Genomic DNA, 25,401 nt, shown 5'->3' with positions numbered 1-25,401 from the left:
TTGCTATAAATATAACTGCAACACAGTCTATTACTGTAAAAAGTACAAAATAAAAAACAGTCAGGATGAAAGTTCACACAACACCCATGTGACTATACTACATTACTCTGAAAAACAGAGACCTGCTTATCAGTTATTATATGAATTCTCACAGCCCTTTGATGCTCTTTGATTCAGTCATTCAAAGAGGAGGATTTATGACTACTTGTCAGTTGTTTCCCTCAAGAAGAGTTTGATGGCATCAAGAATAATTTATGAAACAGGAAACAGGAGCTATTGTGGTTATATTTTTATTTCAGTAAGCTATGCAATAAATTTTGTCACACAGTCCTCATAAAGCAATATCTACATGGTAGAAAGATTTGAAGAAATGCTTACCGGATCTCCTCCAGATGCAAAGGAAATGGATTGCATATGGTGATTTGCTATGATCTGTACGGATCAGAAAAAGTAAGTGTGAGTCAGTAGGTTTTCTTACAGATTAGCCTTTTAATTTCTTTTTTGGCTTGTATGGGGTGAATATACAAAACCAAGATCAAAATGACTTCTGCATTTCACCTACAAGGAATGCAAAGAGTAGCATGATAATATAAACTCACTTAAGGATGAATGTGTCTATTCTCCTGTTCTTTAAAACCTAGCAGGACACAGCAAAATTGTAAATGTGCTCAAAACTCCAGTAAATCATATAGATCTGTCATCCAGTATCATAAAATCATAGAATTGTAGAATTGTTAGGGTTGGAAGGGACCTTAAAGATCATCTAGTTCCAACCCCCCTGCCATGGGCAGGGACATCTCCCACTAGATCAGGTTGCTCAGAGCCCTGTCCAGTCTGGCCTTAAAAACTTCCAGGGATGGGGCTTCCACCACCTCTCTGGGCAACCTGTTCCAGCGTTTCACCACCCTTATGGTGAAGAACTGCTTCCTAACGTACAATCTGAATCGTCCCATCTCTAGTTTTAACCCATTCCCTCTAGTCCTACCATTACCTGACATCCTAAAAAGTCCCTCACCAGCTTTCTTGGAGAAATTTTAATTAATTTTAATTTTAATATCTTTGGAGAAATTTTAATCTGCTAAAGCTCACTTTGTTTATTACAGATTGTGATGAATGGAGCAAGGGGTCCTATTCATCAAAATACTTTTCTGCTGATGACACTATGGTGAAATCAATGAAATCATGTCAAACTGCACACCAGCTAAGATCCTAACATTGTTTCCGATACCTATTGTGTCATTTTATGCTTCAAACACCAACATGTTTGCAATATGCAAACAGAATTTTGAATCTAGCTGCAATGTAGCATTGTGGACAAAATCTCAGGCACATTCCAGGGAATTTGAAATTCAATTTGCTTACTTGCTATTTGAACTAATGTAATATTTCTAAGGGAAGAGACAAATTGCCATGAACCTCTAATACAAGGAGAACAGCTCTGCTCCCACGTTATTCTCAGATTTGACTTATGAAATATTTTAATAAGAACTCATGTAACAACCAGGAAAGAAAAGGGCATTTTAAAGAATCACAGAGTGAAACGTGTTGGAAGGGACCTCTGGAGTCATCTAGTCCAACCCCCCTGCCAGAGCAGGCTCACCTACAGCAGGTTGCACAGGAACGTGTCCAGGAGGGTTTTGAATGTCTCCAGAGACAGAGACTCCACCACCTCTCTGGGCAGCCTCAGTGCTCTGCCACCCTCAAAGTAAAGAAGTTCCTCCTCATGTTTAGGTGGAACTTCCTATGCTCAAGTTTGTGCCTGTTACCTCTTGTCCTGTCGCTGAGCACCACTGAAAAGAGCCTGGTCCCATCCTTTAAGTATTTATAACCATTGATAAGATCCCCCCTCAGATGTCTTTTTTCCAGACTGAAGAGACCCAAGTCCCTCAGTCTTTCTTCATAAGAGAGGTGTTCCAGTCCCCTCATCATCTTGGTAGCCCTTTGCTGTACCCTCTCCAGCAGTCCCCTGTCCTTCTTGAACCGGGGAGCCCAGAACAACTCCAGGTGTGGCCTCACCAAGGCAGAGGAGAGGGGGAGGATGACCTCCCTCAACCTGCTGGCTACACTCTTCTTGATGCACCCCAGGATGCCTTTGGCTGCCTTGGCCACAAGGGCACATTGATGGCTCATGGTCATCCTGTTGTCCACCAGGACTCCCAGGTCTCTTTCCACACACCTGCTCTCCAGCAGCTCAGCCCCCAACCTGTACTGCTGCATGGGGTTATTCCTCCCCAGGTGCAGCACCCTACACTTGCCCATGTTGAATTTCATAAGGTTTCTCACTGCCCAGCTCTCCAGCCTGTCCAGGTCTTGCTGTGTGGTGGCACAGCCTTGTGGTGTGTCAGCCGTGCCTCCCAGTTTCGTATCATCAGTAAACTTGCTGATCATCAGCAAACTCTATCCCTTCATCCAGGTCATTGATTGAATATATAGAACAGGGCTGGGCCCAGTACTGACCCGTGGGGAACGCTACTTGTCACTGACCTCCAACTAGACTCTGTGGCCCTAATCACAACCGTGTGAGCCCTATCTTTCAGCCAGTTTTGAGTCCACCCCCCTGTCCATTCATCTAACTCACACTTCCTAAGCTTCCCTATGAGGATGCTGTGGGAGACTGTGTTGGATGCCTTGCTGAAGTTAAGGTAGACAACATCCACTGCCCTCCCCTAATCTATCCATCCAGTCATTCCATCATAGAAGGCTATCACAGAATCACAGAATCACAGAATCTTAGTGGTTGGAAGGGACCTCTGAGATCATCGAGTCCAACCACAAAAAAAAAAAAAAAAAAAAAAAAAAAAAGAAAAAAAAAAAACCACAAACAACCTCCTACTAAACTCCACACCCACAACCCCACACACAACACCCCACCACAAACAATAATCTTGGGCACTAGAGCATGCCCTGAAGAGCCATGTCTACACGTTTCTTAAATACCTCCAGGGATGGTGACTCCACCACCTCCCTGGGCAGGCTGTTCCAGTGCCTGACCACTCTTTCAGTAAAGTAATTCTTCCTAATATCTAATCTAAATCTCCCTTGCCGCAGCTTCATACCATTTCCTCTGGTCCTGTCGTTATTCCCTTGGGAGAAGAGGCCAACACCTGCCTCTCTACAGTTTCCTTTCAGGTAGTTGTAGAGGGCAATGAGGTCTCCCCTCAGCCTCCTCTTCTCCAAACTAAACATGCCCAGTTCCCTCAGCCTCTCCTCATAGGACTTGTTCTCCAGACCCCTCACCAGCTTGGTGGCTCTCCTCTGGACACGCTCCAGCACTTCAATGTCTTTCCTGTAGTGAGGGGCCCAAAACTGAACACAGTACTCGAGGTGAGGCCTCACCAGTGCCGAGTACAGAGGCACGATCACTTCCCTACTCCTGCTGGCCACGCTATTCCTGATACAAGCCAGGATGCTATTGGCCTTCTTGGCCACCTGGGCACACTGCTGGCTCATGTTAAGACGGCTGTCCACTAACACTCCCAGGTCCTTTTCTGCCGGGCAGCTTTCGAGCCACTCTTCCCCAAGCCTGTAGCGTTGCCCGGGGTTGTTGTGACCAAAATGCAGGACCCGGCACTTGGCCTTATTAAACCTCATCCCATTGGCCTTGGCCCATTGATCCAACCTGTCTAGATCCCTCTGTAAAGCCTTCCGACCCTCAAGCAGATCAACACTCCCACCTAGTTTGGTGTCATCCGCAAACTTACTGAGGGTGCATTCAATCCCCTTGTCTAGATCATCAATAAAGATATTGAACAAGACTGGCCCCAAAACTGAGCCCTGAGGGACACCACTGATGACCGTCCGCCAACCAGATTTTGCTCCATTAATCACAACTCGTTGGGCACGGCCATCCAGCCAGTTTTTTATCCAGCGGAGGGTACACTTGTCTATGCCATGATTCTCCAGTTTCTCCAGGAGAATGCCGTGGGGGACAGTGTCGAAGGCCTTACCAAAGTCCAGGTAGACAACATCCACAGCCTTCCCCTCATCGAGAAAGCGGGTCACATGGTCATAGAAAGAGATCAAGTTGGTCAGGCAGGACCTCCCTTTCATAAACCCATGCTGGCTGGCCCTGATCCCTTGGCTGCCCTGCACTTGCCTTGAGAGCTCACTCAGGATGATCCTCTCCATGATCTTTCCCAGTACAGAGGTCAGGCTGACCTCTGTACTGGGAAAGATTAGTCAGACATGATTTCCCCTTGGTGAATCCGTGTTGACTACTTCTGATAGCTTTCTTTTCCTCCACATGCCTTGAGATGATGCACAGAACGAGCTGTTCCATCATCTTTCCAGGCATGGAGGCAAGGCTGACTGCCCTGTAGTTACCTGGGTCTTCCTTCTTACTCTTTTTGAAGACTGGAGTAACATTGGCTTTCCTCCAGTCCTCAGGCACCTCTCCTGTTCTCCAGGACCTTTTGAAGATGATGGAGAGTGGCCCAGCAATGACTTCTGACAACTCCCTCAGCACTCGCGATTGCATGCCATCAAGACCCATGGATTTGTGGATATCCAGTTTACTTAATTGATCTCTAATAAAATTTCACTTGATGACTGAGTCACAGAAACCATGTCAAGGAATTTATCTGGTATAGGACAGGTCCCTTATTTAGTGCCTCAGAGGATGTGATAATAGTCATTTGGATCTTAATTGCTCACTTTGGAGAGGGTACCACATACTTTAGAAAACTGTTTTGGAAAAAATGAGGCTAAAAAGATATTCTCTGGGTTGTTCTCCCATCCTGCATCTTAAAGACCTGAACTAGCAACTATCTTCCTTGCAAAGAAAAGAGACTGACGTGAGTTTCTCTGGATCTTGCTGCTTCACAAAGTCAGAGAGAGCTGACGACTATTTGTAGTGCTACTTTCATGTAAAGAATGCTTTATTTTCAATATTCCTGCTTGTCCCACAGCAGCCTCTGAAAACGTGGTTAATTTTTAAGCGTTCAGTGGTGAACCACTGTTCCCTTACTCGTCAGTGGGGACTTCTCTTTTTCCCATAGCTAAGGGATCCTAACAGCAGAGATGAACTTGTGAAGATTTGTTACACATTTAATATTGTCACTCTCTTGAATTGTGAAAATAACCTGATCTTTTAGTTCAGCATCATAAAAACGAAAAATTATTTCAGATTGCCTCAAAACTTCTTTTTCCAAATTTTAAGAAAACTGAAAAGTGCTTGAATCCATCAGTTCAGGTCAGATTATTTTTCTTTTAATTCCACTGCTAAACAGTTTGGTTTAGTTTGAGGCAAGGGTATTTTGTCCCCTCCAATACCAAAATTGAAACAATGCATAGCAAGTTACCAACACCTTGCGTTGCTTAAAATGAAATGATTCACTAATGTTGGCACATAGTTGAGAAATATTTTAGTCTCCCAAAGCTGCATTTTAAACAAATAAACAAAACAAAACAAAATAAATTCAACTTCCACCCATTCCTACTTAACGTGTTCACAAAACTGTTGCACAGGGATACATGCAATTGCTTCCCAAAGGCCAACAACTCCTTTCTTGCCTTCCAGGTTGTCTGGGAAAAAAGGCTATCACAGAAGTTCTCAGCCATCTTCCTGGGTGGGGCTTCAAAGGGAAAAGCTGCTGGGCCATGCTTATTTTAAAATCAAATGCTTGACACAAACAAGAAACAAGGGAGACCGCAGCCAGACTGGGGATCTCTGAGAGACCAGATGTTTCCCAGGCCTGCAGCACCCACAGCGAGTCTATCTCAGAAAGAATGACATGAGAGAAAGATAAGCAGTTTTGTCAACTCGGAGAAAAGGCATCTGGGGAAGGATTCTTCCCCGGGATATATCAGTTTAGCTCCATTTCTACCCCGATGTCAGCTGAAGACGAGGCGACTTTCAGGGTTTGGCACTTTTGTAGTAGATTTAATTACCATCAAATTTCTATGTTTCTGACTGAGGGTAACTGTCCTTATGAAAGCACTGCTGTTTATATTCCACAATAAGGCTCCAAATTACTGCAATCAGCCATAATATGGCTCCCACAGTTTAGTGCTCACTGCAGAAGGTTATGTTTTCTAAATAAGGATAAGAATGAAGATAAATGAATGAAAACATAATAATAAACAGCAACCTGTTTAATAGACAAGGTATGCATTCTTTCTTATTCTTTAATCCTGAGGCTCCTAAGGACTGCAGGAATTTATTTTTTTTTTTCTCTCTACCTGTATCTGGGCAGAAAGTTGCATGCCCTGACATAGTATGTGTCTCACAGCAAATAGCACAGCAGTGACTGTGCACATCTGTCTGCTTTATATATACCCTAAGCAAGAATTTTTCTCATCTCATACATCATTCACAATCCACTGCAGTGATTCCCCAAAGTCTGTCTGTACCTTCAGCACAATGAAGAAGAAATGGGCTGCTTGAAAAAGGCTGCCTTGTCTCTCTAAAAGACTGGCATTTCGCTGCACTGCAAAATCCCCGAGGCTGTGTTTTCAGCAGCACCTCAGGAACAAATTGGCCGTTAAGGCTCTAAATGGGAAGAATGACAACAAAATTGGGGATGTGCATTCAGCCCTTTAATCACTTACTCCAAATGCATCCCTTTTAACACTCTGAAAGTTTGTAACTGTACCCAACAAGAACTCCCACGACCAGAAAATATCATTTCAAGTCACAGGTCTAGTCATAAGAGCAAAACTGAGCTCCCTGAAACATGGCAAGAAGAAAGTAATTCATCAAAGCTGTGCTGAACACCAGAATAAACTATGACTCCTACTATGCTTTATATTCTGATTTCATTTATTACGTTGGACGTTATTGTGGGATAACAACTTTAAGCAACTGAGCATTTTGGCAGAGAGCAAATAATTACGCAGTAGGCTGTTCATCAAAAGCCCCACAAATGAATATGGCAGTTACACTCACCTGTTTTGTATCAGGAGTCATTAGGTTTAAGCTGGTGGTGGAGATATTCAGCATTATGCTCATTCCTGCAAACTGAAGATTGCTTTTCCCCAAGATGCTAGAAAGAACTTTGCTTGGTGGCTGTGAACAGGGGGAAAAAAAGCACATTTTTGTTCTCTGTTTATTTGGGATGACCTTCATTGTTTGCAGGGCTAGCTGTAATCTTAAAGGTTTCTAAAAAGTTGCAGGCTTTTGAAAGATCATTTGTCTGCAGCAGCTGTTTTCCTCTGGAGATAATTTCTTATTTATATTACTGCTGCTACTACTACTAGCTAGGCCAGTATTCATCCACTCTTGACATAAAAAAATAAGGGTTTCATGAGATAGCAAAGTGTCATCTTCACCAAGGGATCAAGTGAGCTGACTAAGATGCCTTAAGTCAGTTTCTTAAAATGGCATGTTCTTATTCTGTAAAAACAGCTTCAACTCCTGAAAAGAAATCTGTTATTTGCTCTGTGTCTACTTACAGCTCTACCCCCTTCCCACATGGAAAACAGGACTCCAGTGATACCGATGGGATGCTCACAAAAAGGGATACATAATGTCATTATGCTTGCAGACTTCTTAGCAGTAGGTAAAAGACCAGCCATAGGCTAAAACCTCTGTATGCTGGGGTATACCATGCAACTAAAGATTAATCCTAGCTCAGAGAATAAGTACAAAGTGTGCAAATGTAATAAAGGGAATGTAATAATATTGATAACTTTTGTAAGCCTTTCACTAGGCCTTACATTTGTAGCAATGCAAGTTATGCTGCCAAAGCAAAGTTTACAAACTTTTCACTTTTGACAGCTATAGGGAACCACGTTGCTGCATGAGAGCAGCCTTATTCAGGTAAACCACAGCGTGTAGAATATCAGGCTCCCCAGCAATAACAGACCAAGTCATTCTACTTGCTGTGGAATGGTGAATTGGACTGGTGAATATTTATGCTGGTCATTAGGATATAAAAGCAAAGTTGTGACTGGAGGCAATGTTCTTCTGCCACTGAATTTTCATTTGGCCTAAGCTCCCTGCAAGCTTAGAAAGTTTTGCCCTACCAGGATGGACACACTTGTGCTTCTTTGTTCCTTAAAACCTACATATGTTCAGTTTTAGCTCCTTTTCCTTCTGTTTAATTGATTAAAAATATACTACCTACATACTGCTCATATGTAACATTTGTGCTGCACTATTTTAACTTTGCCATCATACAGAGCTAGTATTTCAATAACTTCTCTTTAAAACAAGCCCTTTTGAATATTCTTGTTTCTCTTCTTTCCTCAAACCCTCATGATTCCCAGCTTGTGCCCAAGGATCAACTGCCCACAGTGTGGTTAAGTGTGAAAACTTGGCCTCAAGAAGTACATGTCACCTTAACCAAATTCATACGCCACTAGTGGCAAAACCATGATGAAAGTACAGGCTAGCAAAAGATATCTGTCTTTAACATTTATCTGAAATTCTGTTGCTGGGCAAATTTTATTCTCAGCCTGTAAACTTATTTTAAAAACAGTACTTCTTTTCAATAACTAAGAAGCAACATTGCTTCTAAAACCAATAATACAGCAAGGTGTCTCACTAGGCACTTGGGACTCTGTTTAACCTACTTTTCCAATGATATTTTGCATCATTTTGCTTTCCAAGGAAAAAGATATTTTCCTCTTTACTTTTAGGTTTAAAAACAAAAGCCAGAGAACCTAGAAACACCAGTGACATATATTTGGTAGCAAGGGGGAGAACCACAACCTTAATTTCTGAGACAATATCCAATTATGCTGTGACATATATTGTCACATATGCCTTATTTCACCAGGGGAAGATTCTCCATTGCAACCAAGTGGCATTTCATCCCACCTCTTTCTGCTGGGATTCTACCTACATGGTGGAGCAGCTGGGAAAGCAGACAGACCTTTTCCTTCTCCTGCCTGTTCTCCTGTGCCCAACAACACTACACAAGGTTTATAATTAATTGCTTTCTATGCTCCTTCCCTTAAAGTTAGCATTAAATCCCAGCTTTGCTAGCTGGCCCCTGGAAGAGCAGGCAGTGCAAGACTGTTGAGACCCATGAGTACAGGAGCCAAGTCAAGGATTCCTCCACTCCTTGCCTGCAGTTCCTAACTCCTACCACACAAATAATAGAAACAAGGTAATGACTGTGTCAGGCCAATGCCCACTGGACCTGCTGTCAATGCTGGCCACTGAGCATCAGCCACAGGTGTTTATGGGAACAGAGCATAGGGAACAGAGGATAACTTGCTATGTTCTCTCAATTTCCAGAAATCAGTGATTTCCAAATTGATTAATTGTCGCCAGTAGAGCTAGGCTCCAAGAACAGGTCTAATCACTTTCAAAACTATGTATATTTTTGGCCTCTGCAATAGGTTCCAGCACTTATTTCCACAACTTACTCATGCATCTTATGAAAAAGCATCCCTTTTTGTTTGTTTTAAACCTTTCACCTGGAATCTACAAAAGAAAGAAAAGGACAAGGAGCGGGTTTCTACTGTCGGAACATAAAGGCAAGCCACAATCTTTTTCCTAGATGTACTTATAATTCTAGATGCCTATAAAAGCAGATCCTGACCAAAGGGTAAGAGGCAACATACAGTGGGTGAAAACAGCTAATATTTTAAATTATTATTGATCTGCATTTCTCAAAGCTGCTTTAAAGTCACCTGACTGCTGTGCCTGCTCTGTGTTGAACTAAGAAAATACAGTCAACTGCACTACAAGTAAAGAAAAATACCTTTCGTTTCTTGAAGGCTCCTTTGGCACCAGGCACAGCTTCACAAACACGACTGATTGCTTCCCTGAAGAGACAGAAAAAAGCTTTATGGCAAACGAATGCACAGGTTGCTTTGTTATACTTGAAATGCACTAGGAGAGAACAGTTTCAGACTGTATTTCTGTTCACAAGTGAGGATAGTGGGTCCGTTACTCTCTTCTCAAGGCCAAAACAGGTGCCATTCAAATTTAGATTACTTCAGTGTGAAGCAGAAGACAGTATATAGTCAATGTAAGTGTAAGGAAGAATATCTTGAGAACTACAAAGGATAAAAATGTTTTCTTGCAGTATTAAAAAGACATTTGCTCACCCTAAATTAGAATATTTATCTTAATACCATCTTCCAAGTCTCATCTTTGTACCTTATTAAGCCACAAGGAATCTGATTATAAGCCATGTCTTTAATCAACATCACTTTACACCTTATCTTTAAACCTTTCTTGTAATGTAAGGGGTAGTAACTATCATTTTTCTCACTACTATACTATGCACTTTTCTAGTCAGAGCAAAACCACCTGGCTTTAGATAATATCAGAACCCTAAAATATTCCTGGTAATATGCATGTTATATACAATACATGTGGTGTACAAAATTTTAATTGATATTTGTTCAATATGATCTGAATAATTTATTTGTGGCCCTATTTTTACGTTGTAAGCAAAACTAATGCCATTAACACTTTGCTTCAGTTCTCTAATATGGCTTCATTCTTCCCATCACAGTCAGGTTGAATGGAAGAAATGCATGTTGAAAATTAATTTGAATCCATACTCTTTCATAGGAGAGTAACCGTATACCACAAAAACTCCTGAAATCATACTGCCGCAAGCAAATCTTATAGATCCTTTCAGTATTTAACAAACTATTATCTGAATAGTCAATCTGGTCAGTATTTAGAATTTGTTTCCATGCACTGAGAGACCTTCCTGTGACCATTAGCTACAAAGCTGTAATAGACCTGTCCCATTGACACTGTAAGACAGAACGGTTGCACAGGGACGAGTAAAGGTGAATTCTAAACTTGTTTAACTGTTTTAAATATGTATTGAGACTAACAACACATTGTATTTAGACCTAAAAACATGCAAATAACACATATTTTATGAAAAAAAAAAAAAACAAAAATGAATGGGAGACAATGAAATACAAACTAAAGAACAGTCAAAATAATCAAAACCTTGAAACACAACCTTGATAAAAAAATAAATTATTTTAATTTTATTCCATGTGCACGATGACATTTCAGTCTCGCACTATGCACAGGATCAACAAATGAGTCAGGAGAGAAATGCGTATCAGCATTCAAAATATAATAGCTCAGCAAATGTAAAAGATGTATCCGGTTGCAATCGGTAATCACTATATAGTTATGCCTTGGGTGCTTTTACCTAGGGCCCAATCCAAAGTTGGAATCACCTGAAGGAATTGCACAAATGTATTATTTTTTGGGGTGGTGGTTGTGGGGGTGGAACAGGCCTCGCAGCAAGTTTACAGTCCTGTCATTGTGAAGAAGCATAAGATTTATAGTGACAGAGTCAAAAAAAGTTTCAGCACATAATCCTTTCTTCAGGTCTAGAGAAGACCTTGTTTTTTCCACAGCTTGTCTTCTTCTTTTCTTCCCCCCTACCCCACTACATCTGCTGATCTAATAAAATTGCCTCTCACTACAAACCCTGCCTTACATATGCTCTCAGATCATCAGAGCTACAAGTGCACCCCATTTCACAGCTCAGAGCTTGTATTCAGTTCCCGCATTTCGCACAATGTCTCTTTGACTCCAAACAAGTGTTTTAGTTGAAGTAGCTACTAGCTTTTCTTAGAGCAAGTAAAAATCAGTTAGTCTAAAAGAGCAGCCTGATGCATCTTAGAAATACAGCACAGCAAGCATCACACACACTGATCATCGTTATACTGAGGCATAGGATACTCCTGAAACTGTAATCAGGAAAAAGAAATATTCTTCTTCTCTGACAGAAATACTTTTCTTTGACTCAGGAAAGGCAAACAGATGTCATGTTACATAGAGCCTTCCCCTCAGCCTTGCTACTGAGCTAAAACTTGTGGTTTCCCATCTCTTTCTTGCACTGAACCAAATCCTTTGCAGGCAATGGGGTGGGAATCCCAGGCCTGTGGCAGTCACTAGCCCACTGCTATCTTTCAGACCCATGCCTTTTGCCTCCCCTGGTGTGTCTGAGCTGCCCAGGCATTTTGTCTGCAAGTCGCTGCCACAGAATCATCACCAGCACTTCATCCTCTTTGTTTCCTCCAGCGGTCTGATTAGCACATTGAGATCCCTCATAGGTTTTGCCTCTCACAAAAAGGATTTGTATTTCAGAGATATGAACTGTGCTTGAGGGCTACATTCACCTGTAACTTCCTTTCTCTTCCCATTTGCTTCCACCATCTTCTCTCTGTAGCAGCAACATGGAGCAGGTAGGAAGAGAAGGGAATTTTCAGGTCACTGCACCTGACAAAAAACATTTACAGGCTTATTATTTTTGTAGTGGTTTTGCTACTACCTCTTTTGCCTGTGAGCTCCTGATAATCATACATAAAGTGTGTTACTCAATAGACCCATGTGACTCAAGGACCTTGTTGATCAAAACTGCCACTTGAGTGTAGGAGAGGAAATGCACCAGCTGAAGATGCTGAAGCCCAGGACTGAGGGTTGGCAAGGCAGCCTTGCTTTCTGCTCATAAGTCCTGCCTCAACAGAGTGGGGAACACACTAAGCAGCTAAAAAGCTAGGATATACATTCTCTCACTCAGTAACAAAATGCTATAGATCTTCCAACTACCTGTCTTCCTTTTAGTAAAATGTATCAGTTTTACTGAACTCAGTGTTCCCAAAGTCTGCAGAAAGACTGTGGGGTGAAGGACCTGAGAAAGGTGACAACTTGTTGTGACACATGTCAGATGAGGCAGGACATCTGAACTTGAATTTGACAATTCTTTAACTTCAGTTTTTGAAACTCTGTGAATATTAATTGTACCCAAGCAACTGCAGGGTTTAACTTAACAATGCATTTGGTGAAAATGCTGTGAACTTCAGAAAATAGAGCAATTCTGCGTAGGCAAGGTCAGACCAGCCCGGCAGCAACTCTTTTTGTACCTGCAACAGAAGACACAGTACTTTTAAGGAGCCTTAAAGAAGTATCTGATGAAAACAGGAAGAAAAAGGACAGCTGAATATCTGCCACTGGACTGATAGGCACTTTTTCCAGGGGAAGGTTCCTGCATCTCTCTGTTCAGAACATTCTAGATCATTTTGGGGTGGAAGTCTTTACACAAATAGCCTAGTGATGTGGAAAAGACATCCTAAAGACTTCTTTTTGGCTTGCATTGCCAGGCAGCACAGGGCAGATGTAAGCTTTTTTTTCAGCAAATCAAATTTGCAAATGCCTCTGCAGCATAAACACCTGAGCCACAAGTCAAGCCCAGAAATAGATATTGCTGCTAGGTTGAGAGTGCCGTTACCTGCTTGTGCATGCAAACACTTGTCCAAGGAAGGCAAAAGCAGATGTTCTGGACATATCTGCTTGGCTAAACAGTTGCACAGAGTTTGGAAAATCTGGATGTGACTACATTTGCATCCTTTCCAATAGGAAAGTTATTCCACATAGACACACATTACACCTTTCTAAGCCACATGCTGTTTCTTTAGCTAGGCTCAGATAAATACCAGTAGAGTTATCTTGATCTCTTGTAAAATTAGCTACTCCGCTGTCTGCAGTAGGGACCACATGCTGAGTTCCGAATCTGTCCAAGAGTATTTTCTGCTTTGCAGATGGTCATACTGTGGAGTCATTTTCTTGGCACAAAACATGTTGTGTATTTTGAATATAATTTCAGCATGCAAATTTATCCAGTGAAAAATTACAAATATGCATTTTCTGAGGCTGACCTATTCTGCTTTAAAGCAACATGACATCTCTCTGAGACAGAAAAAAAAAGACATTGCCATTAAAAAGGCTAGTGTCCTGATATTTTTCATAGCTTTAGTCAGATTTTACTCTGACTGTTACACAAAGTAGCCCACTCAGGAAGCTCAAATCTGTTCCCCTGTGAAACACCATCACATGAAAATACCCTCCCTTCTTGTGGTTTCAAAGATTTCTTTGGCTGTGATGATAGGTTTTGGTTTTGCTGTTTTCAATTAATACGATTTAATTGATTAAAAACCAGAATTTTGGAACTCATATTTCAATGAGTTGAAATGGGAAATGACAGGCACACGCAAATCACACAGATTTTGTCAACATATTTGGAAAAAGTATAGCCATCTCAAATATTGAGACAAGAAACTGTGAGTAGATTTTAGTCTGAAATATTTTGTATGACGAGAATTGAAAACTACCAATATTCTCTTGTTAATATCTTCTAGTATTCTACAGTTCCCAAGTTTATCTTTACCACCTGCAAAGCACAGGGCTTCATAGCTTAAAAAAGCAGACATCAAAAGATAGACTTTTAAATGAAAGCATGACATAACTAGAAGAACTGTACAGAAGGCTCCCAGTTACTTTTTAACAGTATTATATTCCTGCCATTTTTAAATTTTTTTTTATAATTCATAAATCATTGCCACATGTTGTACCAGTATTTGCTGAGGAGAAACAAAGTCCATACCAAATGTAAAAATAACTTGCTTCTGAAAAAGAAAAAAACAGAGACCAAAAATACTTTTTTAGAAATCGGTTTAATAATTGAAATATTATTTGTTCATTTGCAAAACAGGCAAAATGAGCATGTGCTGTCTGAAGAAGCACATGCACAGGGGACATTCACAAGCTCTGAAGACTAAACCAGTATATTCCGGTTTACAGAACTTTAAATGCCAACTGTCAAATTGACAATGTCTGGAAGATATAAAGCTGGAGAAGTAGCTAAGGGAAACAGAACACAGAGTATGGATAGGAAGGGAAGGCTAACCATGTGGTGTGGATGTGCCTACTGCCACAAATTCAGGGTACTGTGCCAGGAGTACCCCTGCAGGGGACCCTCCTCACAAAGTGGCACAGAGACCGAGCAATGTCTCGGTCATATTTGTCACAGCAGTCTGACTGAAGTGAAGCCTGTCCTGACCACACAAGTGACAGAAAGCCTGGAAGAAAAGGTTTGTGGAATAAGGCAACATCAGCAGATGCAGCATGCAAGCTGTTGACACTCGCAGAGCAAGGAGACGATGACTCCTCCTTTTCTTCCCCTTAGCTCCTAGTTTCTTGAAATGGAGTTTTTTCACATGTAGAAAATCTACAAGCAGAAAATGAAAGAAAGCTGGCCAACTTCATTTTTGGTTTATTGAATAAACTTTATATAGTAAAACAATATAAAATTGGCTTCGGCAACTGTTAGACATAGAGTACCACAACCACAGGCTATTAGGTATGTAGTATGCAATCTATCCAATGGTTGTTATTCTTACACTCATGCACCTTCAGTGCAAGACTTACATCAATCTGTTAACAGAAGTCAGTGCACTTGAGAGGACTCTTTCACTTTTACTGCCAAAGAATCTTCTTATCTATTGGTATGCTCTATGGCAGGTCTGTTCTCAGTATTTATAGATGATCTAACTTCAAGGAATATTTGAGGCAATTTCAGTACAATCTGTACCTTCTCTTGTAACATGCAAGTAAGTTTCAGAAACTCTGTTTCTTTCATCAGTAACAGGGAAGTCTACCTGATCTTGATGCCTTTTTCTAATACAGCAGTTCCGAAAAATAGTCTTAGTTTTAGACACGTAGAGTGAAACTGTTTATCCAGTAGCACAACTAATTTAGATATATCTCTTTGCTCTGCCTGCACTCATAAAACTGGAGCAAAGAGATCAATTCTTTCCTTACAGCTACGACAAATGTACGCCACCAACAGGCAATGCCAAAGAGGCATATAGCTGCTCTTTCACTGCTGAGAACACAGTCATATATATCTGCAATTAACCATTATTTAGACTCTGACAATTTTGGTCCAAAATATGGGGTACCTTTCAAAGAGGAAACCTCTTAAAACATTGGTTACAGCTATTATGAACATAAAGTGGGGGTATACAAAACCTTGATGTTGAATGCACACCTACAAAAGCCTGCCTTCTGCACAACGCTCCATCTGTCAAGATCAGGGTCAATGATACAAAAAGAAATAAAGAAAAATTTACTCAGAGGTTTAGATCTGTTAGGCAGCTCCAATTCTTTAACATCTTTTTTAACCTTCAGGCTGTTTTACACTCAGCCTGGTCTCTAGCTGTTTATTCTAGCAGTGATCAGGGAGATAGAGAGAGAGAAATTAAAACTGTCTTCTGTTGCTAAGTCAGGATCATAGTAACCTCCAAACTGTGTCCAGCCTCAGGTCATTTACTATAGTATCTTCTCTCTCAAAAAGTAGCCCATTGCAGGTATTTCAAAGAAAGGCACAGGAAACCTTACAAAAGTAAAATAAAAAAAATTTAGTCTAACAAATATTTTTCTCTAACCTCTAACTGGCTTCATGTCCAAAGCAGGACTTTGGAGATAGAGATCTTCCAAAACCTCTTTTTTATTAGAGGACTGAAGTTCTAACACTGCCCTTTCAAATAACCCCATTTTATATTTTGTATATTTTATATGTAAAGTATATTTTATAAATATACAAGTCATATTTGCCAAAATGACTGTTCAGTGGTGATGAACTGTCTGGTATGACTGGGCATATCATACAAAAGACACTCAAATTCCTTACACCTTCATTTCTCTATGTAATCAAACTGCTAGGTGCTATTAGCAGAAGAACTTGAGAGTGTCTCTGTTTCCAAAGTGCTAGGCAGTTGTTCACTTTGCATTGTGATTTGCATTTAAAACATGTTAAGACCACTCTGCCTCAGTCCTCCTGCTTCTCAGTCTTTCCTGCTCCAACCAAGTGGAGTCACCAGTTTTCTGAAAACCCAGCGTACAGCTATAGCCGTAACTGCTTCCCTGACCATTTTGCTTTCAACTCTTCACCTTCCCTACCCCTTGACAGGCTCTTTGATTTCTCACAAAGGCAAGTGAATAGGGGACCTCAATTAGTTATTCTTGCTCAGGCTTTGCAGTAACATATATTAGTCAGATTAATCCAAATACTAGCTAACATTTTCCCCACTAATATTACATTGAAAATGAAACATTTCAATGTTAAACATACAAAACCCTATTTATTCTGACCCATTTCTGTGCTAATGACAGCTAAACTAGCAAATGTAAATTATTCCCTGACAGTATCAGGCACAAAAGCTGTCATTGCCACACTTAGAGATGTGCTGTATTAATTATAAGGATGTCACCATCCACTTTTGGAAATCCTGCTTCCTGGTGAACAGAGCAGTAGTCAGCACTCTGTGCTTCCCAGAGCTTTGGCCCTGAAGTAACTGTGCACAAGGAAAGAGGATACTTGTTCATATGCAGCTGCGTACCCAGACTGTTGTGCAGGTATTCGTGTTCTGCAATTCCCTAAGCACCATCCCCTAAGCACTACCACCCGTCCAGAGTCCACATAGCAGAAAGCAGGGGTGAACCACACTCACCTTCCAAGCAAGAGAGCATGTTAAGGAGGAGACTGAATACAGAATTCACTGCAGATAACACGTTACCTATCTACCTTTAAAAATCACAGAGGAAACACTCTTCCTTTTCAATGTCTTCCATCCTTTTTTCATTGATACTTGCCGACAGTAAATTTCTGCAAAGAATACAGATACGGTTGAAAGAAAAACTACATCAACTGAACTTCATTCATATTACTTAGCACTGGACTTGAACCCAGCTCCAAAATCTGGATTTCCATCATCTCCCATCCAGAAGCTTGGGATATTGGTATAAATGGGTTTGGTTTTCACAATTAATAAAGTTCAGGCCCAAAATTAGGAATCTCTTTCAAATTGTTCAGCCCAACAGAGATCCTGAAGAGCATTGGGATCAGAGTTTGGATTCGGGTCCACTGCTGATACAAAGTATTTTGGTCCTCTGATTTACTTGCTATTAGCACAGCATGCAATATAATGTTTTACTCAGGATGGGGAGGTGTGACTTTCTGAAGCTGCATGCAGTAAACCGATTACATTCAATTAGATACCAAGGAACATGCAGCCTTGTAGCCCAGACACTGCTGTACAACAAATAGTGCATGCAATATTAGTCTAATTCAGTCCAGTGCATAACTACACTCATGCATAAAACACAGAAGCGAAGACTCATTACACTATAACAGATTTAACAATAAGCATACAAACATATTATATGAACTGCAAACACTGCACATGTTGCAAAAGAATTTTACCTTATTTATTTATTTATTAATAAACAGCGTGAGGGCACAAAAGGCCTGGCCACACAAGCTTAAGAGTGCCCGTTTTCTGTAACGATGACGGTAGGTTTCAGATGAATTTAGGACCGCTTGCCACCCGCAGTTAGCTCAGTAGTCTTTCCTGCTAGTTCTCCTGTTCCTTTGCTACGTTGAAAATGAAATGCTTCTGTTCATCTTGCTGCCCAAGAAAGTCATCTTGACTTCACATGTGTGAGAAGAATTATTACTGGATAATTAATGATGCAACATGTGGATTCAGCTGGCTTTTATTTATCATTATGCATAATTTCTGACCCTTAGCTTGCGCATCTATTTATTTGCTCAAGAATTCACATGACATTACATTCATTACACAAAAGAATAAATACAATAAAACTGATTAACACTACTCTAGTTCTCCTTTTTCACCTGTATGAAAGAATCTTGAGACTTCAAATGTGTAATGATAAAGGGAAAAATCTGTTATAAATTGTACATAGCTGTTCATTTTTCCTCAAATCAGATCCAAAATTAGGACAACAATACCTTGTGTCAGGCACCAGCAAGGTTCCTAACATCCGCTGAAGAGTATGACAAGTGAAAGTGCTTACTCGCTGTTTTAACAAGAAGATAAATATATTTCTGCAAGTTTTTACATTTTAATTTACAAAATGGGAAAAAGCAAAACAAAAACAAGTCACAAGCCGGGTACAACAGCATTAGATGGCACAGGTTGTTTTTTCACACAACCATGACACAGAAGGAAGATTGCTGACCAAACTGTTTACACAGGGGCTTCAGTCCAGTTCCTGGAGTTGAAATCACAGTTCTTCATTTGTCATTTTTAAAGTAATTTCTAAATGTCCACTTAATGATTTAAGTGCCCTCTACAAGAACTAATTCATTTAATTACACAGTTGTCTGTGACTGGGACTAATGGTTTCTCCAAAATAATGCCCAATGTTTGCAGTAGAGGCAGAGACTACACATCTCACCCTTCCATGACTGAGCCACGGGAGACTTTTTCTTCTAGGAATTGGTGATGCTCATCTCTACTTTGGGGTTTTGTTCCTCCTCAAGGCTAGCAGAGACATGAAGTGACATATGCAATAACCAGAAGACAGAAAAAAGGCAGACTTCCTATGCTTGAGCTCTCCAAACGGAGGAAAAGAAAGCGAAAGAAAGCAGGCAGGGACAGGGATGTGATTCAGTGCTAGAAAAGGAGTAATGTATGTGTCAAGCACAATGTGTGCTTATTAGGAAGAGATGCATCCATACCTCCACACTGAATCAGGTAACATAGCTCATCTTCTCTAACTATTTTTAAATTTTACTTAGTAAATACTGCATAATACCAGAAGCCATATGGGCCCAAGATGGATCACTTTCTTCTATGACTGGTTTTGCAAGATCTTGGAAAAAATAACAGATTAAACAGATGTCATGCATGCAGTAGGATTGATTTATCAATTTATGGGTCAGAAAGGGATCAGAGTTGCCTTGACATCTGTTTTTCAAGTTATGGGAAATAGCACAGAGAAGTTTACAGAGCGCCATACACATAAAAGCTTTTACTGCAGCTATGTATCTAGGTTCCTCAGTTGGAGCAGTCACCAATAACATTACTAGATCTAGAGACCCAAGCCTCAGACACACTCCATCATAAGCTGTCAGGTTACAAGGACAGTTTTCTTAGTAATGCCAGGCTGCAGAGAAATCACCAAGGGACATAACTAAGTACAAATGTATGACACAGTAGACATAAATGTAACTTTAGGTACTTTTATTTTATTTGTAATCAAAGGGCTGCACAGACCGTTTGGTGCCAGGTGTCTTATTAAGAGGAAATCAGTGCCTGTAATATCAGAACCTCAGCCTTCAGTACATACCTTGAGGCCCGTGTTATGTTTCTTAACGCACATGAGCAAGTTAATCAGCAAATGTGAATTTTAATAATTCCTTAATAATATTTTCTTAATAAAGAATAGGCTTGTATGTGAAATGCTACACAACAAAGCAGGGCAGACTGCTTCCTGTGGGTACGTACTTAAGACATGTCATGGGGATTTCTAGAGCCAGATGAACTCATGAAACGCAGGTTAACATGCTAGATCTTGATTCAGAAGTCACCTATAAGCTCCTACTTTCAAAAAAGTTTTAGATCAGGAACTACATAATGAGAATGAGGAGTTAATGAGTCCTCATTTTTATGAAAAACAGAAAATTGCAAATGCAAAATAACAAGCAAAACAGGAAGATCCTGTGCTCTGGATGTGGTAAGAGGAAGACGAGCCAAGAAAATGCTCACCATGTAGCCAAATATGCTATAACTTCAACAGAAGAAAACATAATTCCAAGTCTGTTTCACAGTAAACGACAAGAATCATTTTTGTATTGAAAGAACTATAAGACAAAGATGCTTTGTGCAGACCACATTGCTTTACATTGGCAAATAAACTTACATATTAATGGCAGAGTTGTGCCTTTAAGCTAGATAATGAGAAAAGTGCAACGGTATTCCAATGAAGACATATAGTGAAAGACACTGTGCAGAAAAATAAAGCCGAATTCAGTTCACCTTTCGATAGACAATACAAACCCAGTAACTATCACAACTGTTTCATAGGTTTAGTATTATTTAAGTTCCAAGTGGTAAACACAAAGGTGCTGCCGGCATTGGAACTACAAGTCTGAAGCAGACTTGAAGTAATTTTAAAATGTCACTGCTGCAAATACCACAGAAATGTACACAATGAGTTTAAAAAAGTGCAGTAGTAAAATTCTCAAATGTTTCCATAGTCTACATTGCCTGAAAAACAGAATTCTGTCATTTACCTGTCCTGTGCTTTTATGCCCCTCATGAACACAGTAGCTTCACAAATTAATGATTAACATTTTGTGAGGACTTGAGGGGTCTAATTCAAAGCTGCTCTATGCAATTGTAACTCAAAGTCAATGCATATAGACCATACCATCGGCATCCAAGCCTAAAACTAAGTAATTTTTCTCTTTTAACAAAATAAATACTTAGCTGTCTACAGTATGACAAATAGTTTATGATAGATTATCAGCAAATGTAAAATGCCTCAAAGAGGTGAAATTCTAGCACGATGTCCAGTTATTTCACTTTATATGTGTTCCTTTAGAAAGGATTACTTCCTTATTTCAGTACCAGAATTTGAAAATGTGGTCTCCAGTTGCTAGAAGATGTCAGTGCTACAGTTCTCTGAAATCAATGAGCTCAGCTTTTCAAGTGAAAATGTCTGCAAAAAACTATTTCCTATAGTTCTCAGAAAATGGTCTCCTAGAAAAAAAATGATTCATGGATACTTCTTAATACAGTGCTGTAGTGATGTACCTACCGCTCATACAAAAATACCATGACAAGTTTAAAACAATTCCAGTAAGAACCTAATACAAGCTTACTGTTTCTTACATCCAATCTGGAAAAGACAACATTCTTTCATTTGTCTCTGGTATCATTGTGGTGATATATTTTCATTTATATCCTTTGTACAGCCAGTTTGTAATCTGACATCTTTTCATAAGAAATTACTATGAAAACCTATAAACATGTGGCTACAAACCAACTCCCTAGACTAATTTTAACAAATGCATTGTAGATTTTAAGCATATTCTAATTCTCGTTGGCTTAAATGTCACAAAATTGGTACCCAGATAAGTGTCTTATTTGGCATAACAAACAGGCAAAAATTTTCTAAAGCAGTTCCTGGGACATCAAAAGACCATGAAGAAAATACCCCTTAAGCCCTGTTGGAGCTATATTAATACCAGGTGAGAGACGTACTTTGTAAAAGCAAAATTTGAAAGTGGATTTAAAGTATTAAAAAATTATTTACTACGTGTTTTGCCATTTTCCCGGCCTTTCCACTCTGGGGACGCAATTCAGAATTTTTAAAAACCATACTTGTACAAAGCCTTACCTTGCAATCTGTGTTCTAGTATTGAAGTCAAGAGATCTCATTGAGCGTAAGACTTCTATACACCCCAAGTACTGTAAGGAAAAAGAAACAGTTGGAAAACATACTATAATTTTTCTTGAGTTATGGGAGAAAATGCAGCTTGAAAAAGGCATTTTCAATTCTTATCTTTACATTTTATTTATCCTATGTGTCAGGTAGGTTTTTATGATTATGTTCCTGTATGTCACTGATTTATTCCATAAAAATTTTATTTCATTTAAGTCTCAAGTTTGGTTGAACATATCTTTATACCTTTAATCTAATCACTGAAATACACCTAGTTCATAGTGTTTTGAAGTGCTTTTTAATTTTCCTCTGTCTTAATTCTTCCATTTTAGATATGAAGCTAATCAAAGTAAAAAGTAATATTAATGAAAAAGGAAGTGTGGTAAAGCAAATTCATCTAGCACTGGTTAACAGGAAAATCTTATTTAAGAGGGAGACAACTAAACCTCATCAGTACAAAAAAGGCAAAATATAGTAGGGAAAGCTGAAAAGAGCACCAGCAATCCAAAGAGGATTCCTTAATAACCAGCTGAGGGATAGATGAGATTTAATGTTTTCATTAATGACACTAGTATAAAGATACAGGAAAATGCTAACAAAAAATACTAATAACCCCTGCTGGGAGATGGCTTCAGCAGGGTCATTCAATAGGGGAATGACAGGAAGGTTAGCTAATAGTAGGAAAAGACCCGTGACCCAGATTTCTGCCCTGCATCTCTATGAAAAAGAGGGAGTACCATTAGAAAATATGTTAAAATATAACATATCTATCACAGGAATGAGAAAAACTCAGGTGAATCTTCTTCACTTGCTTCCAAAAATGAGCTTAATTTGCATGTGCTAAAGCCTACATGCAGCTACAGCTCTTGTCAGACATTTGGCTAGTGACTTTGTGGAAACCAAGCCATGACTGGCATATCCCATGGCAGTATCTTTGCATGTAGGTTAAGTACTCAACCACACACCTGACATTTGAAAGTCAGCGTAAACAGGGATGAGTCTTTACATAATAAGCCTGGTAATGCTATTCTAGTATTGTGGTTTTATATCAGTTTTTTATCTATTCACAGCATAATGCAATCTATTTGTGTATGAAACTGGTGCAAACAATCAAGTGAGGGCACCATTTTTCATCTGTTTTGGAATTTTATTTATACTGAAAAATTATGTTTAAATTAGAGAATTACTACATCAGTAACTGTACTATCTAGAATTTCAGCAATGTTTTTTCTATAGAAACATGTATGTCACAAACTGTTTACAAGTCAAGGGAGTATCTAGTTTGTTTTCACATGTCCATTATTATTTAATTTTATTGCCATCAAATGTTATGAAGTCATTGCAACCCTGAATAAACTAAACTAGAATATCAAGTGACTCTTATTGATTAAATTGCTCAAACTTGGATTATAACAGTACACAGTTTCTGGGAAGGGTTGTTTCAGGATCCATTTCTTTGAATTTTTTAGAAATATCCCAACATCATCTTACATTTTTTGACAAGCTTGGAAAATCCTCATGGAAAATGTCTTGTCTGTAGATATCCTGGCACATGGAGCTTTCAAGCTAAGGGTTGTACTCTCAAGCTGTTTAGATTATCATCACTCTATCAGTGCAAAATAAGGTAACCCTTGTATCAAGGGTATACAAGTAGACTCCTTTTTTACATATACTTCTGCCTATGTACTTAAAGCATCCAGAACAACATTTTCATGCTCTGACGCATGAAGTTAAGCCATTAACTCTATTTTTAAGTATCTCAGAGGGTGGTTTGATTTGCTTGGAGATGAAGTTTATTAAACGTCAATTAAAATAATCAGCTGAAGCCAGTTAACTTATGCCAATATACTGCAATGAAAAATGTTTTCCTCTGCTCTTTTTGTGTCATTTTGCTTTAGTTCTAGGATGTTTTTATAGATAAATTTTCCGAAATATTTATTTCATATTAGATATTTTTATAATTAAATATGCTGTAAAACATATAACTATTCAAACGTGTTCTGCTGATTTTTTTGTTAGTGAAATACTTGTTTTTTATTATTTAATCAACCTGTTCATTAAGACCACTCTATACTAAACCACTATTGGATTGCACTTATTTTTTCACTTTTATATATTTGCCACAAGTCTTTTAAAGCAAAGTAATTGTACAATTTTGAGAACCAGTTCTAACATTTTAGAAGCAAGCTCTGGAAGGCAGTTTAATAAGTGCATGCAGGCATGCAAATAAATACACAAACATATGTGCACACAAGTTACTGTCAAAATAAACACACAAATAATCAGACAAATACCCATAAACATATTGAGAAGGCGTGCATTTAGACTCCTTTGAGTTATACTACCTGATCTGCATTAACAAAAGTAGAGACAAAACCAGACTGAAGGAAGGTCAGATGGAAAAATTACCCTGTGTTTGTTTTATGTATAGCATGGAGACAGCTGAACACAACATAGTAAGGCTTGCAGTATTCCTGACTGATCAAGGCAAAGATGGCAACTGATTTTCTAGGATAAAAGATGTGAACACTTAATCATCACGGCATGTTTTCAAGTAACAAAATTACTATAAAAACTGACATTCAAAAAGTCCAATGGCCAACTACAGGGACATATAACTCACCTACTGCTATGCTTCAATTATTCCACAAGACCAACATTGCTCTCTAAAAATATCCATTTGAAGTACATCCTGACAACGATCCACAGAAAGGAGACATACAACCAAGATAGCAAGTGAATAAATTATTCATTTATTTCAACAAATAAATATCCTGATTAAATAAAAAAAATGCTATCTTTTGCTCTTTTGCTTTAGGCTTTCCATGAAACATTTAAAATACCGTTATAAAACAGTCTACTTCTAAAAAAGCTCTTCGCCCAGCACTTAATGTATATTCTAACCAACCAGCTACTGTGCATTGTGATATTTATGAGCTCCTACTAGCATGCTCCCTCTCACTTCTCAGGAAACAAATATACCGAGATGCAGCCCACTTTGAAGCAGGAAGATTTGCGACTACCAGTTCCAGGCTCTCTCAGATAACATTCTGCCTTCTGTCTACATTCCAATATCTGAATGAGTTTCCAGCTTACATACCTTCATTGAATGGTACTATGCCCCAAAGAAAATGTCTTTTATATGAATGAACACCTTGCCATTCAGTCATTTTAGACTCATAACTAGTACTTTGCATGCTAAACAGCACCTTGCAGGAAGCTAACGTAAATCAAAATGTAGAGTGCCACATACTCCTGGGACCATACCTCTCTCATTGCATGAAGTCACAACATCCTTACTAGTTCAAATTTTTTCCAGGTAAACATAAGAGAAAGCCATATATCCCAGGTTTCTGGTTTGTCCCATAGGTGAAGTTTTCTTCCATATTCCCTAAAGTACCCCTGTCTTAATGTCAGTCAGTCAG

General features: G+C 39.3%; 1 protein-coding gene across 1 annotated transcript in view; it reads right to left on the bottom strand.

The window, feature by feature from the left end:
• Nucleotides 1-25,401, bottom strand: part of SHC3 (SHC adaptor protein 3) — a 59,472-nt gene that overhangs the window by 17,427 nt on the left and 16,644 nt on the right. Inside the window, exons 2-5 of the mRNA XM_054186004.1 lie at nt 21,932-22,002; nt 9,654-9,717; nt 6,887-7,006; nt 379-432 (exon numbers count right to left, since the gene is read on the bottom strand). Of these exons, the coding sequence (XP_054041979.1) occupies nt 379-432; nt 6,887-7,006; nt 9,654-9,717; nt 21,932-22,002 (309 nt within the window). The remainder of the gene's footprint in view (nt 1-378; nt 433-6,886; nt 7,007-9,653; nt 9,718-21,931; nt 22,003-25,401) is intronic.

The sequence above is a fragment of the Rissa tridactyla genome, chromosome Z (genome assembly GCF_028500815.1).
Source record: "Rissa tridactyla isolate bRisTri1 chromosome Z, bRisTri1.patW.cur.20221130, whole genome shotgun sequence".
In the NCBI taxonomy this organism is placed as follows: domain Eukaryota; kingdom Metazoa; phylum Chordata; class Aves; order Charadriiformes; family Laridae; genus Rissa; species Rissa tridactyla.
The sequence above is the reverse complement of the archived record's forward strand: the minus strand, read 5'-3'. Positions and strand labels throughout refer to the sequence as shown.